The 19,943-nt window shown below is 42.4% G+C and overlaps 1 protein-coding gene across 1 annotated transcript in view; it reads left to right on the top strand.

The window, feature by feature from the left end:
- Positions 1-19,943, top strand: part of LOC142588365 (uncharacterized) — a 198,391-nt gene that overhangs the window by 43,677 nt on the left and 134,771 nt on the right. Inside the window, exons 3-5 of the mRNA XM_075699999.1 lie at positions 3,712-3,779; positions 7,788-7,881; positions 15,715-15,783. Coding sequence (XP_075556114.1) covers positions 7,842-7,881; positions 15,715-15,783 — 109 coding nt within the window. The 5' untranslated portion in view covers positions 3,712-3,779; positions 7,788-7,841. The remainder of the gene's footprint in view (positions 1-3,711; positions 3,780-7,787; positions 7,882-15,714; positions 15,784-19,943) is intronic.

Genomic DNA, 19,943 nt, shown 5'->3' with positions numbered 1-19,943 from the left:
AAAAAGTCATGACGAAGTTATGTCCACTTATGTCACCGTAGAATGTTTGGGAGCGCATTAGAATATTTTGTTATAAAGGCCGGTGGTCTGTCAGATTCTAATGTGGGCTGTCTCTTCGCCAATTCCGACTGTCTCTCCAATCTTGACGCGGCATCATAAGCTCCATCGAGAGCAACTTGGGGATAGTTTCTTTCTGCTAGCGTTGTTTTAAGGTCATTTAGGTGGTGGATATAATCGTGGTCTTCGCTGCAGATTCTTCTTATACGTTTCGCTTGTCCGACAAAAATTCCTTGCTTGCAATGTCGCGGGTGATGACTATTGTAGTATAAATATTGCTGGCTATCTGTAGGCTTATGGTAAAGTGTTGTTCTCAGTTTTCCGTTTTCTATGTAGACCGTCGTGCCCAGGAAGTTGATCTAGCTAGGAGAGTGGTGAGCAGTAAATTTAATACATGGGTGAAAGCGATCGAAATGGCTAATTAGGTCGGTTAAGGCGCTTGTGCCGTGTTCCCATATTATAAATATGTCATCAATGTAACGAAGATAGGTGTGGGGTTTTAAAGGGTAGGATTTCAGCAGGTCTGCTCCAAGCTGTCCCATGAAGATGTTCACATACGTGGGAGCGAATGGCGTACCCATGCTAGTGCCGAAAATTTGCAGGTAGTGTATAAAATCGAACTCAAAATAGTCGAGCGTGAGAACTAACCTTAAGAGCGATAAGTTACCTTCAGGAGCGTGCGCTTGGCGATTGATTGCGAGGGAGCTAGAAACGGCTTCAATTCCTTTACTCATGGGAATGCTGGTGTAAAGGGCAGAAACATCCAAAGTGACTAGAATAGCGCGGTCGGAAAGGATTTGGTTGGCGTTGATGCCGTCGATAATTCGAAGGAAGTGCGGCGTGTCTTGAACGAAAGATGGGAGGGTGGTGGGTATGTTTGACAGGTGGTGATTTAAGAATTTAGATAGTGACTCTGTAGGAGTGTTATGTCATTCGGTTTGTCGCGAAGCCCAAGGTTAAAAAAAAAGCATTTTCTTTGCAACTTGCTAACGGCATATTCCTCTCCACCCTGTAGTCTTTCTTGGCGCAAAATTGCTATTCGACAACACAGGAGTTCGGGGCTTCTTACATAATGTTGGGGTAAACGTTATCTGCCCAAGAAATACGGAGCACACCCTGTCACCAGAGACTGCTAATATGATTGTAGCGTCTTGTAGACAGCATGCTTCTACGCTCTTGCGTTTAAGGGGCCTGGTAAGGCAGCAGTCCTGCTGGCACAGACGTATTGTAGTAGTGCATCCCTTTCTTACATGTATTGTTGTGTCATAGCGCACCTCTCTAGTATTTGTCAATATAATATTACTTATATATTCTACGCACTTGAAGTACCAATTTCATTGGCCTCTATAAAGTCGCAAACATCTACTCTTCCTCGTTTGCCACACTGTCGACTACTTGATACTGTTTCTTGGTGTTCTTTAGTGATCCCTCGCCCTTGCGGCAAAAAATCATACGTCATCACCATAATCATCCATAATCCCTCTTCCAAGTTTTAAGAGCTATATGTATATAAAAAAGAAGGTGAGTGCTTTCTGTTTGAGCTTGAGACATTTAGGTGGGCGTTGTGGAAACTGGGGAATACAAAGTAATAAGGTCTCATTTATAATGAGGAACGCCTTAACGAAGTAATGAATGTGTGAAGAAGACGCGCAGAAAACGCTCGCTTTCACGAAGTTGAATGGAGGGGAGGGCGTCATTACTTCGTTATATTCATTGATTTGTTATAACGATTGTCCGCGCTTTCGGTCGATTTTAGACGTCAGGAAAATTGGGGTTATAGTATGTCCATGTGGTATATAAAGAATGCTTCGGTTTATTATATTGCTTTGGCGCTGCATGTGCAGCAGGCTATCGCGACAGCAGTTAGACTGCGCAACATGTACTGCATGTACCTTCGTACCACAAGTCACGTGATCCTTCGAGAAGGGTCTAGCTTTCTGTGTGCGTTAGCGCTGACGGGTGCGCGGGAGCCGGCAGATATTGGCAAAATGTCGTGCGAGGCGCCCACGATAGAGTGCGCGTATAACCGCCGACTCGGCAGTGCGGCTGGCTTGCCGACTTGCTAGCTAGCAGATAGAACTAAAAGCTTTAAACTGCTGACTCAGATGACCTACAAGCAATGTCGCGCGCCGGTAGATTACGGAGTCAACGGCTCAAGATGGTCAATAAATATTTATTCTTAAAAGAAAAACAAGTTTCGTATATCCAGTAAACAACCGTATTGGCCTCGTTATCAAAACATTTTAAATGACTACTTTTTATGTAAATTTTAAGGGGATTTACGATTTCTTTATATTTGGATGTTATCAGTTTTCCTAAATTGGTGCAACTCGCCCATGCCGGGTCGCTGGGCTGAGGCCTCTTTTCGTAGTTCCCTTCGCTTTTCATTTCCTTCTCGTAGTACCCTCGTTACTTGTCTCTTGAAGTAAGTTATGTCAATACATTAGAAGAGAGTGGCTGTGGCAATCAGTAATTATTAAGGATAGTAAAGTTTTCATTTATACCAGACTTTAATGCAATCGCCAGTGAAATGTTTTATTTCAGTTTACTGTGCAGCGATTCATGACGCAGAACATACTTTTTATCTCGCATATCAGCCCGCAACACAATTGCACTGGTATATCACAACTTCTCAGTTGGAATTGTGCTGTACAATTTCATTCCAGTGAATTTTATTAATGTAGGCGTCCTTGTAGTCATGATCGTCTGTCAGGCGTTATTTAAACCATTCATCGAAGAAATTTCTCACATTGACAATTAAATATTTAATTGTAAATCTGAGGTAATTCTTTTATATCGCCAGAGAAGCAGGTCAGCCTGTCTAGCTTTCACCTTTGTCCGCGTGTGCCCCAAAGCAACCTCGACGTGCCTGCCATAGACATGTAAATTCAGCTTAGAGAGGAGAGAAGGCATGTAAGGGCTACCGCACCCGAAGAGAACATGATACCTGCACTTTTTTATTATTACAGCACAATTTAAATTATTAGGACAAAGGTTGCAGTTAGCAGTGGTACGTACGAGCACGCTGAAGGAGGAAGTTGTGCATAAATAGGGTGCTTTGCTCTTATGTGTCATTTTTACTGCACTTTGATCTTAAGGAAGTAAAATGATTTAGTGAAGTATTTGGACGTTTTTGAAAGCTGTGGCCCTTGCTAAAGTTTAGGTGCTTTTTTTTCTTAAAAGGAATGCCATAAACGTCACGATAAAGCTTCGTTACTTTAGTTGTCGATAAGTATAAATAAAACGACTCGATAGCTCAGAGAACTTCTGGGCGCACGTTCTTGCATTGGAAAAGGTGAGCACAATTTTAGCTTGAATTGCGTTCTAGGAATCATGCTTATTGCTCGTAATTTAGAACTGCTGCACATGAACTTCTGCCAAAGATCAGCTTACATCCATGACGGCCCGAATTGACTCCTTTAAGTACTCTTTGTTTCCGAGAACAATAGCAGAACGGAATGCCCTGCCTCAGGCTCTCTTACAAGCAGACAACCTGCACAATTTCGAACAGTGTTTGTCCCGTTACTTGTCCGAAGAAATTCTTGTCATTCTCTGGTCTTTCGTGCCACGGGTTTCGTGGAAGTTTCGTTTTTCACCGGTCGGAAGCCCATCGTACTGTTGTGACTATTGGCCGGTAAATGTGTTGTATTTCAGGCCTGGATCCACACGGCGGCTGGACGATTGTGTTATCGTGGTTGTTCGTCTCCAGTGAATTGAACTAGGTTTGTATAAATGCTGTACTTGTGGCTGTGTGCACTTGTTGAGTTGTATTGTTTGCATCCACCCAGTAAGAACCTTACGGCTGACAGTATTCGTAAATAAATAAACCAAATTAATTAATTAATTAATTATTCATTATGTAATTATTTAATACAGCATATCTGGCCATTTTTTAAGGAAGTTATGAAATAAAAAGTGAGAATGGAATATAAATTTTTCAGAGTGAAAAAATTTGTGAAATTTGCAGACTCTCTATCATATTATTTCAGCCGTCGTGGCACACGCTATAAAGAAAAAAAGCTCACAAATTGCCTTGAGCTAATTTTCATCAGTCAGAAGATTAGCATTGATATTAAGCCTTGCTAGTACGACATACTTGTGATTGTCTAAGCACGATGACGGAGGGGTTAAACAAGCTAGTCGGCACCAGCATTTATGGCTGGCTAGCACTAGCATGTGCTGCTGTGAACCATTGTTTTAGAAGCGTTTTGTCCTATGAACACACAGATATGAGCACATAGGCTGACGGTTTAAACAACAAACAGAATAAGTTTAAAGTACAAGTGTGTGACGATGTCCTCGCTTGCCTTGTCATGAACGGGATATATTCTTATTAGAATGCGATATAAGGCGCAAATGTGTATGTGCCTCTGTATGAGTGGGATATGCATACGTGGGAATATATTCAGCTGTTTTTAATAACGCCTTTGGTAAATTTAGCGCTCGTGTGTGTAGACTTGCTTGTCTACGTGTGTGACTGCGCCTAAACAATCATTGGCAATCATAAAACATTTGTGCACATACACGTAAGTATTATTCGGTAAATTGTTTCCTAGCACCAGCTTAGGTTCGACGCAGCAGAGTACAAACAAAAAATTAAATTATTCACAGCAGTGCGTGGCCCATCCGGGGGAGCCTATAAGAACTGTTTCCGATTGGAATGACTCACTATGTCTTCTTGCCCCTAAAGAAGGAGCCACTGTTGCAGCTGGAAGGACTTTCTAAGTTGAATGTTTCCAAAAATGTCTGGTAAAATCAAAAGCTGCTGATGTCGCGAGTTTCAATAAATCAGGACTTCCCAGATAATAAAATGGCTCTGATACACTGCAGCCTCTGCTGTAATAGCAAGATTGGGCGAGCGGGAAGGTGTAAAAAATATCTATTCAACAAATTGCTTGCCTCGTTGGACTCACTTATGGCAGTAAACGGGGATACCTTCACAATACGTATAATAATCCTATTTTATGTACACTACAGTAAGAACGCCTCTCTCTGCGATCTCCACTTACTCCTGTCCTGCGCCAACCGATTCCAACTTGCCCCTGCGAATTTCCTAATTTTATCACCCCACTAGTTTTCTGCCGTCCGCGACTGCGCTTCTTTTGTCTTGGTACCCATTCTGTAACTCTAATGGTCCACCGGTTATCTACCCTAAGAATTACATGTCCTGGTCAGCTTCATTTTTTTCTCTTAATGCCAATTAGAACAGCAGCTATCCTAATTTTCACTCTGAGCCACAGCGCTCCCTTCCTGTCTCTTAACGTTACGCCTGAAATTCTTCGTTCACTCGCTGTTTGCGCGGTCCATAACCATGAGAAGGAAATTTACAGAAGAATAAAAATGGGTTGGTGGGCATACGGCAGGCATTGCCAGATCTTGACTGGAAGCTTACATTATCATGGAAAAGAAAGGTCTACAATCAATGCATTCTACCGGTGCGAACATACGGGACAGAAATTTACATAGCGTTACACAGCAATTTATTTGGCTGTAGAAACTTGATGATGTGTTTTTTTATTATGTGCTCAATCATTTTACATTACTAGTATGTTAAAGATAGGTCCGTATTTGCCAAGTTGTAGTTTATCACAAGACTTGAATAAGGGAAGTATCTGAGCACATTGACTCTACAAGGGCTGAACTAACCGAACTTTGACATATGATAACAATGTACCGAGAGGTCTATAAGACAAAAGTGTAATAAGGATGCCATCGGGCCCTGGGCATTTTTTCGAGTCAAAATTTAAAACAAGGTTAAGAACACCCTCCAGGCTAATATCAATGGTTCCAATGAAACATGACTTGGAATTAAAAGGCGGGGTTTTATTATCATCAGTAACGCAGCCGGACAGAAAGCACTCATTGAATGCTTTAGAGATTCTGCCAGCTTCAATTATAATTTAATTTTTCATTAATAAAGACGCAGGTATGGTGTTTCCGGATGAAACAGTGGCCCAAAACTAGCAGAGATTGGTCTTGAGCATGTTTGGAAGTTAAATATTACAAAGTTTTCAGCCCGATTTCTCTCGCGAAGATGTCGCCGTCGGCGTGATGTTCCGTATAAAGCCCAAGGGCAATAATGCCGTCACCGCGCGTCGTGTATTGTATGTGCGAGTGAAAGCACGCCAGGGAAGACGACGATCACGGCCCAATCTGGCGCGCGCGAAGGACGAAAGCGGAAAGCAAACGAGGTTTCTTCCTCTGAGGGCACTGAGGTTATTATTATTACGCATTAGAAATAAGAGAGGGCCTAATATATAGATCCTTGAGACACACCAGTGTTGGTTATATTAAGATGGAAGTACGTGCCAGAAACTGATACTATATAGTCTCTATCTTGTAAATAGTTACGGGTTAACGCAAGCATTGGGTCTGTTATACGAATGAAGTCTAATTTATCAAAATGCATGGCATAAAAAATGAATGAAATGCTTTTGAAAGAACAATAAATAACGCACGAGTGAAATTTCGAATGTCCATTGCTTGATTGTGCGTGATGCATTTATTAGTGCCAAGTCTGTTAAATAACTTTCTGTAAATTCTAATTGATTGAGCTATAAAATAAGAAATCTTGACAAATAGCAGGATAAACGTATTACGGTCCGTTTCTTAACAACCTTGCTAAAAAACGAAAGAATTGCAACAAGGTGGAAGTTTAAGGTTAGAGGCTTATCACGTTTCTTGAAAACCGGATTGTTCTTTTTTGATTTTTTTAGGAACTCTCTTTTAATACAAACTTCGTCCGCATAATTTCCTTCTAGTAGGGCCCTGCAATATAATAGGTATTTCTATTATATTGTTTCTCTTGCATGCGCGATACAGATTATATTCTTACCTCTAATACAAAGGGAGCTCTAGTTGAAACAGCTCATTGTACTGAACGAATTATTTTATTTACATTATTTTCTTTAATTTAGCCGTTAGGTATGTGCTACTGGGTGTGTGCATATTCATGGCTAATCCTATAAAATTGCTATGGGCCACTGTGACAGAAAATATACTGAACCTCTAAATATAGCTAGACAGGTGTTCTGCTTCTCCGCGCATATACCTGCCATCACGACTCTTCCCTCAACAAGCATCATTGCCTTCATCCTTGTAATATTGCTGCATAGACGTCTCGCACTGCATCAGCGTGTTTCGACGTTGGCACTTAATTTCACGCAAATGTAAAACTTGAATAAATCTTTTTTGTATTTGTGGCACATAAACATCAGAAATTGCGTGAGGTTGTGCGGCTGTGTAGTAAAACTTGAACACAAGTGTACGCATCGCCTATAATTGTATAGGGTTTAAATAAAAGAACAGCACCAGTGAGGGCTAGGTTCAAATGGGTTCCAACGTAACACTGGATCTGAATATTATTGCATTCTGTTTTAGTAGTTTGCGTTTGCAAAGGTTTACACTCTTTTGCATTGCTTTTCTTTGTTAGCTGCATTTTATTTGATTTACAGGTATTTCTACGCCGTACAGCAGCCATTAATTAAAGATAATCAACACAATATAGTTCAGACGCTTCTTTGCGTCACGACCTTGTGGTAGTAGTTTCGAACTGTGATCCTGAAGGACAATTGTATTACAATCGCATGAGACATAAATGTAAAGGCAAACGCTTGTTGTGGGCACTTTGTCCTAGCCTCAGATTCTATTATTCTACATAAATACCAAATGTTATGGGAACATCTATAATAGAAACTCAATAAATCAAAATATTTGGCTTACTATTACAGATGTCCAATCTACAATAGAAAATAATCGTATTGGTGTAAAGTTGCGGCCAAAGAATGGCACTTATCTATGTTTTTCATCTCCTGTGCATAAGCGGTGAGTACACTTTTCTACTCATGCCAGATAAAAGTATATTTAGCAGCCCGCAGTGTGAGCTTTTTCAACTGCCAGTAATAATTTAGCATCCATATTCTATTTAATGTCGTTAATCAGCACACCATTCTGAGTCCCATTCTGAGTCCGTGTGGTTTGGTGTGTTTTAAAACCACGAAGCCAAGCACTTATAAGTAACGGCTTCGTGTGAAAAGGCCACATAAGATTAGTCATGTTCTGGAAAGTCGCGAACTGGAGTTTGAGTCGACCCCGTGTGCTTGAACCATTACGGCCCCTTGGCAGAGGCATTACACTCGTAGACCCATATCCTGATTAAGAAGCCAGGGGAACGGGACAATCATATTTTTGTATTAATAAACTACTTTTGTTCCGATCTGTTGCATCATTTATAGTCAACGGCTTTCCCATAATTTTCTAATTCTTCTAATTAAGAAATTGCACTGTTGGGGTAGCTTTCCTTGGCTTAGAGTGTAATGACATAGTAGCAATGTATGGGTTGTATTTATCGGTGCATTCTCCGCCTGGGTTCTTTGCTACGCTACATTCCATTCGACTAGACATTAGGACCACTTGAACTTCTCTCAAAGTAGGCTGGTGACGGCTATGTTTTGTGCTCCAAGCTAACGTTCTCGCGTTATCGAACTGGTGGGCATGCCAATGCGGCTGGATAGACAAATCCTTGGTCAGACGTGTCACGGCAGCATGCCCGACGAGCTGATCAGGCACACCCTGAGTACTAGAACACCTGCTAGAATGCCAAGCTGAAGCCTAAAACACACGGTAATCGCCCTGGTTGCGTGAACTGTGGCTCTCAGAAGTACTTTTTAAGCGGCGTGCATGACACTTTCTAGTAGTCTGTATTGTAGGCGGTCAGTCTTATACGACGAAGCTTGTTATGCTCTTTATGCATTAGTTTGATTGAAGTAGTGTACATAAAACAATCTATCGTACTTTTGTACTCTCGTGCTTTCGTATGTCCACCCGGCACTTCCCCGGCCTTACGCAGCAAAGCGACCGAGGTGACAGGTCCTCACAACAAATGGTGATGGCATGGACATAGATAACGCAAAATCTCAGTAACCCTAGTCGTGTGGCCAGCTTGTGTATAATACATGCAAATCGTTACTTTCCTGAAGCCGAATGAAGATATAAGAACATTCTTTAAGCTACTGAATTTTCACAAACATCAAAGAGCTCTAAACTTTTTAGTAGCGTTTTCCTGTGGCGCCGTTCCAAAGAAAAGGCCGCTTTACGTTCACCTGCGGGACAAGAAACTTCCTTGAACAGATATGGCCCGCCCATACGTTATAGTTACTAAATAACGTAGGCGAACGCCTTGGTTACCCCTCATGGACGAGGAACAACAATACATTCCTAATGCTTTAGCATTCCTAGGGTACTTCACGCACTTTCCGGGGGCAATATGTGTGATCCGCGAGTTTATCACGTCCATTCGTACGGCATGCTTAAATATAAAATATTAACGCTCTTGCGCTCCACTAGAGACGACGTATCGAACATTTTTGCAGCCAAAGCTAAACAAGAATCGAAAGCATCGTTATCGAAACCGAAACCAAAACAGAGCTAAACCACACGTCTAAAATCTCGGACAACAAAATTTGCAGTCTGACCATGCGACCGCTCAGGAAGCTGGCGGCAGTGCAGTAGCTCGGCCGCAGGTCCCTACGGGCATGTGCGCTCTTTGCCAATATGTTTGTCTTTGCTACATCAGTGGGTATGGACGCAGCACGATGGGACACATGGCTAAGGATCGACGCCTCCATGTTATCCAGGTCGGTCACTCGTGTTCCCTTCACGCCAGGAAAACGCCTAATCGATTTTTACTGCTGCTTCCGTGCCCATAAGTGCTGTGTGACATCTGTTGTGACTACATAGAGGCATTAAGTATTTTGTTGGTATGCTTAATCCCTCCCCCCTTTTCCCGCAAACAAACAGCGACAGTCTCAGACAGCCGACGACAACGGCCCGCCGTGAAGCCTTCGTCATAACGGTGTTCTGGCTGCGTTATCACATATTACAACTACCTGTGAGGCGTCAGCAGCTGCTCAAGCTCAGTTGGCGCAAGCTGACGATGACATAAAAGCCAATCAGAAGTAGCAAGTGAGGAGGCGAACGAATATTGATGCAAGACGTGCAAGACTGTTGAAACTAAAGTCAACGCTGTCCGTTGAAGCTAAAGTCAATGCTGTTGGCAGCCTAGAACATGAACTGCAGCTAACGAACCAAACCATTAATGACTTGACCAAACAAAACAGTGTACTTCTTTCCCGCATCAACGATCCAGAGGATATGTCTAGCAGAAATAGTTTAATAATTTGTGGCGTCTCCGATGGTGGTGAATGCTGGCAGGAAACAGAAATAAAGGTGGTTAATTTGCAGTCCTCAAATATTGCTTCCGAATTTAGACTTGACGCGACAGAATGAGCGAACCATTTTGGTGGCCCCTTCGTTCAAGATAAGTGCCGACCTGTATTAACGAGATTTTTGAATTTCAAAGCGAAAGATAGTGTGATGGCACATCGTACGAGGTTCGAATGTAGCAAAATTTCACTTTCGGATGACTACTGTTCAGTCACCAGCTTCGCTCGCAAGAGGCTAATTGCGTTCGCAAAATCTTTTCTTGGTTCGCCAACCTTTAAGCTTCGCTACGATAAACTCGCTGTCAATCAAAAGCAATATGTTTATGACCCCAACACAAATTTGAGCTTCCTCGGCCGCTTCATCGTTCTCTTCGTCATAGCGCGTCTCATGACTCGAAAACATTGCGTGGCGCCTGCTGTATTTGAAACCGCTGGTTCAGCGCAATGCGTTGGCGGGCTAGTTGGTGTGAATACATAATTACTTTGTTCAGCGCAAAACGACGGACACAGAAAGACGACAGGACAAGGTGCTTTGTCCTGTCGTCTTTCTTGTGTCCGTTCCATGGTAGAGTGTGGAAGCGCGACTGAACGAGGACGTAGAAAGAAACAGTTACACAGACCCAGCGCTTCACTTTCAACTATTTTATTTTCGCACGCATCCATAAATATATACCGTACGAGCGGAAACAAACGTGACAGCAAAAAAGAACATTCAGTGGTGCATTTCGATGAACCGTACACGTGTGCAAGGCATGGTGAAAAGGTGTACTGCAATGGTCACAAAGATAAACCTATGAATCGTATTTCCTTTTCAGAGAGCGACACCGAAGGCTTGCTTACGCACTTTTCCTCTAATTTTGCAATCACGTAGGCCTCCACACTCTCCCTCGTCATCCTGCTATGAGCCCTATACAGAATCGAAGTGCTTTCAAACATGTTCTTGCAGGAACAATCTCGGCAGTGAATACCCAAATTACCTGAGATTACCCTAGTAACGTTATATTGATGCTCTCTTGACCGCTCATTGATGCATATGCCGGTTTGACCAACATATGTTCTTCCGCATGAAAGTGGAATGGCATAGACAACGTTATGAGTGCAGGTTACAAATTGTTTGCGATGTTGAGTAGAACATGCGTGCCTTTTGTTATTCTCTATATTAACCTGTTTGCATAGCTTCTGTAGACGCTCAGGGGCAGAGAGCGTCTACTAAGCGCCCGTTGTTTTGCGCAGAACAAAGTAATTATGAAACAGCTGGTGCATGCACGGTGGGCAACGGTATGCGTTCAAATGACGCGCGTCAGGTTTCTTAACAATCAGGGAGGAGTAGTGGCCATCGACGCTCTGTATCTGTTCTCTACACTAGTATTCGGAGTGTTTTAAGCAAGAGACGATGTCAGCGCACCTATCAAAACGTGCGATGCTGACCAGGTAGCACTTACTGTGACATGGCTAAATGTTCGTGTAAGTGACGGCGAAATTTTTACCCATACCAAGCCTTTCAGTGCCTGTCGTTGTGACAGGGATAGAAGACGAGGGGAAGGGTTATTGCTCACCGTTTCTGCCTGTCGGACATCGTTCCGCATTAATATCGCCCGTAACATCGAATCTGTCTGTTGCGGTGTCATTTTGAACAGTAACACACATAATCGATGTGTGTTACCGCCCTCCTCATGCAAACATTTCGTTTGTCAATGAAGTTCATGAACTCTGCTCCGATTAGATACCCATCATCCCCAGTAACTCTTCTAGGCGACTTTAACTACCACACAATAAACTCGACATTGGCACCACGATGATTCACACCGTATTTTTCAAATTGCGAAGCGTTCCTTGATACTTATCTTTTCTATTTTACTCAAATCGTTGATAGTACCACGCGGGTTGTCGACAGTTCTGCAAACGTTCTTGACATAATTGTGACCACTAACCCGATATGGTAGGCATGATAACTTTGATGCCTGGACCTGGTGATCACTCTTTACTTCAATTTGATATGTGCTTCATTACACTCCCAGCTACAAAAAAAAAAGAGAGAACGAAATGCTATATTTGACTACAACATGGGAACCTTCGAAGGGATCAATAGTGAACTTTCGTTTTTTCTAGATAACTACCTGCATGGTTATGAATATCGGTCTGTCCAGGAGAACTGCGACCTGTTTGCAAACTTAATTTTAAATCTTACAAAAGCCCAAATTTCGGAACAAGAATACCAACAAATACAAACGCAGGATGGTTTAATTGCGGCAAGCTGAGGAGTTTTGGCATGCATACACTATCCCATCTAACATCTAAATTTCAAGCCGTCGTTTCTGCGAAATCTCATTTCATGAAAAACTTACTCCCTTTCATGCTTATCAGTAATCCTCGGAAATTTCGGAACATCGTAACTAATATTGTAATACGGTGGTTACTGCGCAATAAACACACGGACAACAGAAATAAAACTGGACAGGACGCGCGCAGACCAACTACTTCTACTTCTGTTGTCCGTGTGTTTATTGCGCAGTAACCCCCCATATTACAAGATGAACTTCCACCAACTAGCCCAACTGGCCGCTCTACTGCAATCATAACTAATACCCACAGGGACAACGTGCTCTCTTTAGTTGACCAGAATGGCTTACCTGGGCCTAGTAAGGAGTGCACATCCATCTTGAATCAAGATAGTCTGAATGTCTCATCCACAAGCAATGTCTCATTACCATCATATCTGTTCTCCGATTTCGTCAGTATGCAGTCAATAGTGATATAGGTGTGGCTGGAAGCTAAAAGCTCAATGACAAACTGAAACCCACATGTCCTTTGGTGTTGACTGTATAATACATTATTCTTCAAAGAAACAAAGTTGTATTCCTCTAATTTTCTAACTAAAATATTTCAACAGTCATTAAATACTGGTATCCTTCCCGAGCATTGGAAGTAGGCGAAGATGATTCCACCTCACAATTCAGGTATTAAGCAATCGCTCCTTAATCATCGCCGCATTTCAGTTACCAGTCTACCTTGCAAAATTCTTAATCATGTCATCTACTCACACCTTGCTAGCTTCCTTGATTCGAACTCCTTTTTTGATTCGGCACAACATGGTTTTAGCAAGTCCTACTCTTGCGAGACTCAGTTATTGAGTTTTAGTTATTCCATGCTAACTCTTATCCACAATCGTTCTTTAGCTGATTGCATCTTCCTAGATTTCTCTAAAGCATTTGACAAAATTATTCATTGCCTTATTTTTAAACTCAGGTGCCTCAACATTCACGTAAATCTTCTCAGCTGGATATAATTTTTTTCTTAAGGGAGGGTCGCAGTACCTGTTCACTAACAATAATAATTCATCGTTAACATCTGTCACGTTAGGTGTGTCACCGGGGTCCGTCTTGGGCCCGCTTTTCTTATCAGTTTATATTAATGACCTTCCTAACTGCGTGACTTCCCCTATCCACTTATTCGCCGATGACTGCGCTGTTTATCGCGAAATAGCTGATCCTACTGAGGTTTCCGCTTTACAAATTGATCGTATTAGTATACTTAAATAATGTGAGACATATTTCAATCTAAAAAAATTTAAAGTTATGCAAGCACCATGCACTAATCTAACTACTCCTGCTTGCTATGAATTAAATAGTATTGGTTTAGATCCTGTTACCTCTTACAAACACTTGGATGTCCATAAAACTAATGATCTTAGTTGTAAGCATCATATCGAATACATAATTAACAACAGTTATCCAATGCTTGGTTACCAGCGCCAAAATTTTCCTAAAGCACCTGTTTCTGCTACACCGACTCTGTAAAAGCCATTAATTATACATTAAAAATTAGAATATGCCTCTGCAATTTGGAACCCCGGTTTCTCGAACATAACATCCTCAAACCAGATCCTCCAGAATAATTCAGCGCGTGTCTTTCCAATTACAATCGTACTAGCGCAATTTCAATAAAACTAACGCTGTCATTGCCGCCTCTTGAGCTCCGTAGAAAAGTACTCCACCTTAGCCTTTTTCACAAAATTTATCATCATGACGAATTTAAGCATGCTTTTATTTCGCAATCATTTTATCGCTCGTCCTGCGACTATACTTACAAAGTAAAAGTCACCAGTTGTAAAACCAACGCCATTTTTCGTTATTTTCTACCACGTACATCGACAGAGTGGAATCGCTTTCCTCCCGACAGTAGCATCAATACCAGATCACGACTCATTTCGTTCACCTCTCGTTCGATATCGTGATGCTGATCTATGACATTTCATTTTACGTTTATTTTTGCGTACAGTTATCAGGCTTGCAGTGTGTTGTGATTTGTATATATAGGGTGCTTCAGCGAACACTTTCAAACATTTTTAAAGGTTGCCCGTGGCTCAATTCTAGTTTATGAGCCTGTCTACTCGAAGCGGCGGACACTGCTTGCACAAAAATTTATATGCAGAATCGGCTAATTAACAAGAATTCACTAATTAACTTTGTAGCTTATTATCTTGTGACCCATGTTGCAATTTGCAAATTCTAGCAGTGAACTTCGCAAGGCGGATTGACTTGGAACGAATTTTCAAGATGACGCCAGTTTAGAGATATAAATTCCCGAACTTTGCGGAGAAATGCATTGGCGTTCCAGTTAATTTGTTAAGAAAACGTCGTTTCATGCACTGAAGCACACAAATAACTCTGTAAATTACAATATGGGCCATAATGTAATTAGATAAGATTTCAATTTGTGAATTTTTATTAAATAGACGATTTTGCATCTAAATTTTTTGTGCAAGTATTGTCTGCCGCTTCGAGTAGACTGACTGATGAACTAGAATTGTGATATCTGCCACAGGCAACTTTTAAAGATTTTTGAAAGTGTTCGCTGAAACACCCTGTATGTTGCTCCGCGTGTGATTGTTGTTTGAGCTACTCTGTCGCATTGTTGCTTATCACCGTTTATTCTTGTTATCAATTGCTTCTACTTTAACATGTATTTGGCAATTTTTTCTCTTGTAGTTTGCTTTCTGTATTGCCTTCTGTTATATTAGTTTTATTGATGTTTGCTAATATGTAGCTATATGTTATGTGCTACTTCCCTCCGTAACGCGCATGCGCTAAAGGGTATTAAAATAAAAATTACCTTTCTTAAATAATACGCCTCAGCTCTGCCTCTATAAAATGTGCGCGTGAGGTCGACACTAGAAATGATTACGAAATGCGATACGGCATAGCTTTTTTCATATCGTAAAGGTTGAAACTGTAGTGCTAATTTGGGCCTGTAGGCACATGTCTGAAGAAACGAGCAGCAGCGCAAGGAACGGGACGTGCAGACTGAGACAGACAAAGTGTTGAGAGCGATTCGTCTGTGTCAGTCTGCACATCCCGTTCTTTGCGCTGCTACTAGTTTTTTTTTGTTTAAACAGTGGTAACTAACATTTTGTGTATTTTCATGGAATGCCTAGTCGCACCTCTTGTGGCTTACCCTCACGAATCCCAGGTTAACGACACGAAAGATCTTCTTTTGCCAAGATGTAAGTACTAACAATTCTGTCAATTAAGTGATGGGGAAAATAACGTAGAAGACGACATTTACAGTGCGTTGTAAATGTCATGAGCTAGGCAACTGTTTACTATATCATTTTTTGTTTTATTAGATTTTGTATAGAACGTGGAGCTCTTTTTAACTGTATAAGAAACCATCATTACACTTGTATTTCGTTCACAAAACTGGAACGATCGTTGCCTTGAAATGATTGTTCCGACAAGGTAACTTGTCTTAAGGTACCCTTCCTGAGCAACTCTTTATGCGTGCTGCTTTTTTATACTTTGTCGTGGGCCGCTATCTTTGCATTTCAATCAGCTTAAAACGTTAAACTATATCTTGAGTTATAATTTGCTCAAAAATGCACCAACTTTCTTTTCAATTATATAAAGTGTGATGGTTTTTGAATAACTAAAACGTGTAAAGAATAAAACAGTAAAATTAAGTGAAAGAGACGAAAGGAACCCGCCACCCGCAACAGGAAGACGCCTTGCAGAGCTCATGGAACGGCGAGGTTCTTTCCGTCAACTTCATTGCATCAACAGCCGATAAATCACCCGTAAGCGTCTTGCCTGACTCGAATAGCACGCGACCATCTCCACCACGACGCATTTCACGATGTCATGTCGATACCACCGTGGCGGAAGTTCTGTTTAAGGCGGAATACGAAAATGCTCCCGCAACATACTTTGTGTGTGCACGTTTAGCCCCAGCTGCTCGAAACTATTTCGGAGCCCCAAGCTACGGCGTCTCTCATAGACCGTCTGTTGCTCGAGAGTACTGTTACAGGTAAGTGGGGTTTATTTACAGGCGAGGTAATGATGACACCGAGCGAGTGCCTCCAGCTTTCGTCTTCGTCGTCTTTTCCTCCCCCGGACCATACCGTGCAATCCCCGGTTGGCAGACGAAGCCCACTGGGTGAATCTAATCACTGGTGAACAGGGCTGTGAAACCGGTTTAGACGAGCAAAATGTGCCAAATGGGTCTGGGTAGACCGGCGACTAGCTGATGTCAGATGTTCCACCACGTAGGTTGTCACTCAAATGATCTATGAGGACAAATCATAGTTGAGTCTTTCCAATATTTGCGGAAAGCTCACTTTCTTCCTATTTTGACGAGGGATAGGAGGTTCGTAGTTGGTTTGTTATTTCCCATGTGAACTAAAAGGCACCTTGTTTATATTTTACGAAAACAACGGACAGATTATCGCAAGTACATATGGCAAGATCAACATGTGAAGGCTTATTGTGCTATTGGGGCCTATGCAACTAATTAGATATGCAAGTGGTCCACAACGTTAGCTTTTAGAGCAATACAAGATTTCTCATCTGCGCTGGCCTAACTACATATGCTCGAATATATCGAACAAGAAGAAAGCGCTATGTAAATTTGTTGTGCTATCTTAAATCTGTGAGGGGGGGGTCGTCAAGTACAGCCTGTGTAAAACATTTCTTTAAGCAGCGAAACGGCATCTAAATTCCCATTGTTTGCGACGCCACGTGACGAGCATCCCTCGGCGGAGCAGATTGACGCGACACCTCGGGTCGAGACGGGTTGTCGTCCGGGGGGTAGCCACGTGACGCGCGCGTGCGGGCGCCGCCATCTCGCTCTTGGAGGCCGGCGCGCGGTCCGCATCTCTCTCTCTCTCTCACTGGCTTAGCTGCTGTGCGCGCAGTACGGCCTTGCTGGCCGCTGCTGCTTCCTCAATCTCGCCGCTCAGGACGTCGACGGCGTGCGGCGTTGGCACCGCAGGCTGCTGCTGCTTGCTGGCTCGGGCAGCACCTACCGTTATGGTACATTAATCGCAGCGCAAAACTCGCAGGATCGCTCAGCGGCTTTCAATTGGACGTTAATGCTTTTGCATTTGCAACTTCTAAGTCCTTAGGGGCCGTCGCATTTTATTGGCAAACAAATGTCTTTAATGGTTTCCAATCCACGCTGCGGAGGCGGTTGGCCAACGAAGCTGTGGTATCATCTGATCCCATAGACCAATGTGACGTGGCCTTGAACTGGGTTATGCCGAGCATAAGCACGATGCCGTTGTGCATATTGACGCTGCTCTGCCTTTGGTGGGTCATCGTATTCGCGCTGCTCTTCGGGAGTTCTAACTATGTGTGTCATTTCCATAGCGCTATCACAACAAAAATAATATCACTTGCTAGGCGGGTTCTTCTTTTACATATGAAAGTGTAGTGATGTCAGTCCTTGCTTCGTACGTTACAGTTACCACTTGCCAGCAACTGCAGCTTATGCAACCGTAATCTTTACCTGGAAACGCTTGCGCCAAAGCTATGCGCGAAGGCACGCTTTTCCGTTCTTTTTTTCTTTCCCTCGCACGACCGGTGCCGCTGCTGCCGCAGGATGGATGGATGGATGTTATGAGCGTCCGCTATGGAATGGGGCGGTGGGTTGCGCCACCAAGGTCTTGCTATTATATTGCCTAATGTCCTACATAAGTTAAGAAAAAAAAAACACTATGAACTCCCACAACCGAACTTTCTGTCCCCCCACTGCGAACTTTGCTTTTGTACGTCTCCGTTTTTTGTCGTTTCCTTACATTTCTAACGCCAATCTTCCTATCGCCTCTTACTAATCTCTATTGCGGACATGTTTACCTTTCCCGTGCTCTCGCTGAACCCAAGGGCTTCAAGGAGGCCGGTGGCGCCTAAATATACCGCTGGGCAGATTTCTTCACATTCTAATAAAACATGTTCCATCGTTTCCCTAGCTTTACCGCAGCAAGCACATGCTTCGTCTTCTTATATCTCGCTTTATAGGTGCGTGTTCTAAGGCATCCCGATCTCGATTTGCAATGTAATGAGCTTCCCTTTGAGTTAGCATAAATGGTTTCTTTCGTGATTTCGTATTTTCCTCTTAAGTAGTTGCTCATTGCAGGTTTCTTTTCCATTGCTGCCACCCATGAGATTATTTCAACCTCTGTGACTTTCCGCTTGACCTTCTTTGTTGCTGTGTTGCCCACCCTACAGGCAGCATACTTGCTGGTAAGCTTCCTAGTTCTTTTCGTCCACTATGAATCAATGTTTTTCTTGTACAGATACCTGAACACTGTGCCAGCCAATTCACTTTCTTCCATATTCCTCAGTCGGTCTTCATAATCAATTTTACTGCGAGCTTCCCTCACTTCAAAACTAGTCCAGCCCATATCACCCTGCGCAGCTTCATTTGTAGTCTTCCCGTGAGCGCCGAATGCGAGGCAACCCATTGACTTTTGGTTCCCGTCGAGTCCTGTTTGTACCCCTGATTTCAAGCAAGCAACCGCATTTAAAAAGTAAGTCCTGAAACCATTACACTTTTCTACATACGTCGCAGCACCTCGTACCTATATTGTGTCCCCATAGCGCTCTGTGTTTCATTATGGCTGCATTTCTCTTCCCCTTTACTGTTACTGTTTTTTCCTGTGTTTCCATATATATATATATATATATATATATATATATATATATATATATATATATATATATATATATATATATATATATATATATATATATATATATATATATATATATTGCCTTCGTTTGATATACCAAGGTATTTATATTCTCTTACCCGAGGTATTTCCTAGCCCCGTATTGCAACTGTCTGTTCACTGCTTTCATTGAATACCACAACACTTGATTTTCTACACTAAATTTCAAACCTAAATTCTTGCCTTCCTGTCCACAGATATTAGCCAGACGTTGCAAATCACTTTGTTCGTTAGCTAGCAACACAATGTCGTCCGCGTAAAATAAACCTGGAAGCTGCTGCTCTACTACTGTACCCGCCTGTCTGCATGAGAGATTAAACCCGATATTACTTCCCTCCAGCGCCCTTTCTATCCTCACGATGTACGTCATAAACAGGAGTGGGGGTAAGCGGCACCACTACCACTGTCCCTTGTTGATATGAGCTTTCTCCACGCTCCTCATCTCTTCCCATTCAACGCAAACGGTCTTTTCTAGGTAAATCTCTCTCAAAAGCTGTACACAATCGTCACCTAAGCCTTCCCCTTCCAGAATATCCCACAAAATGTTGCGGTCTACGTTGTCATACGCTCCTGTAATGTCTAAAAAGGCCACATATAATGGTCTGCTTCCTACTTTTGATATTTAGATACACTAAGAACAGATAAGTTGGCATCCAAAC

Source organism: Dermacentor variabilis, chromosome 7 (assembly GCF_050947875.1).
Source record: "Dermacentor variabilis isolate Ectoservices chromosome 7, ASM5094787v1, whole genome shotgun sequence".
Taxonomy (NCBI): domain Eukaryota; kingdom Metazoa; phylum Arthropoda; class Arachnida; order Ixodida; family Ixodidae; genus Dermacentor; species Dermacentor variabilis.
This window is presented reverse-complemented; position numbering and strand designations above follow the sequence as displayed.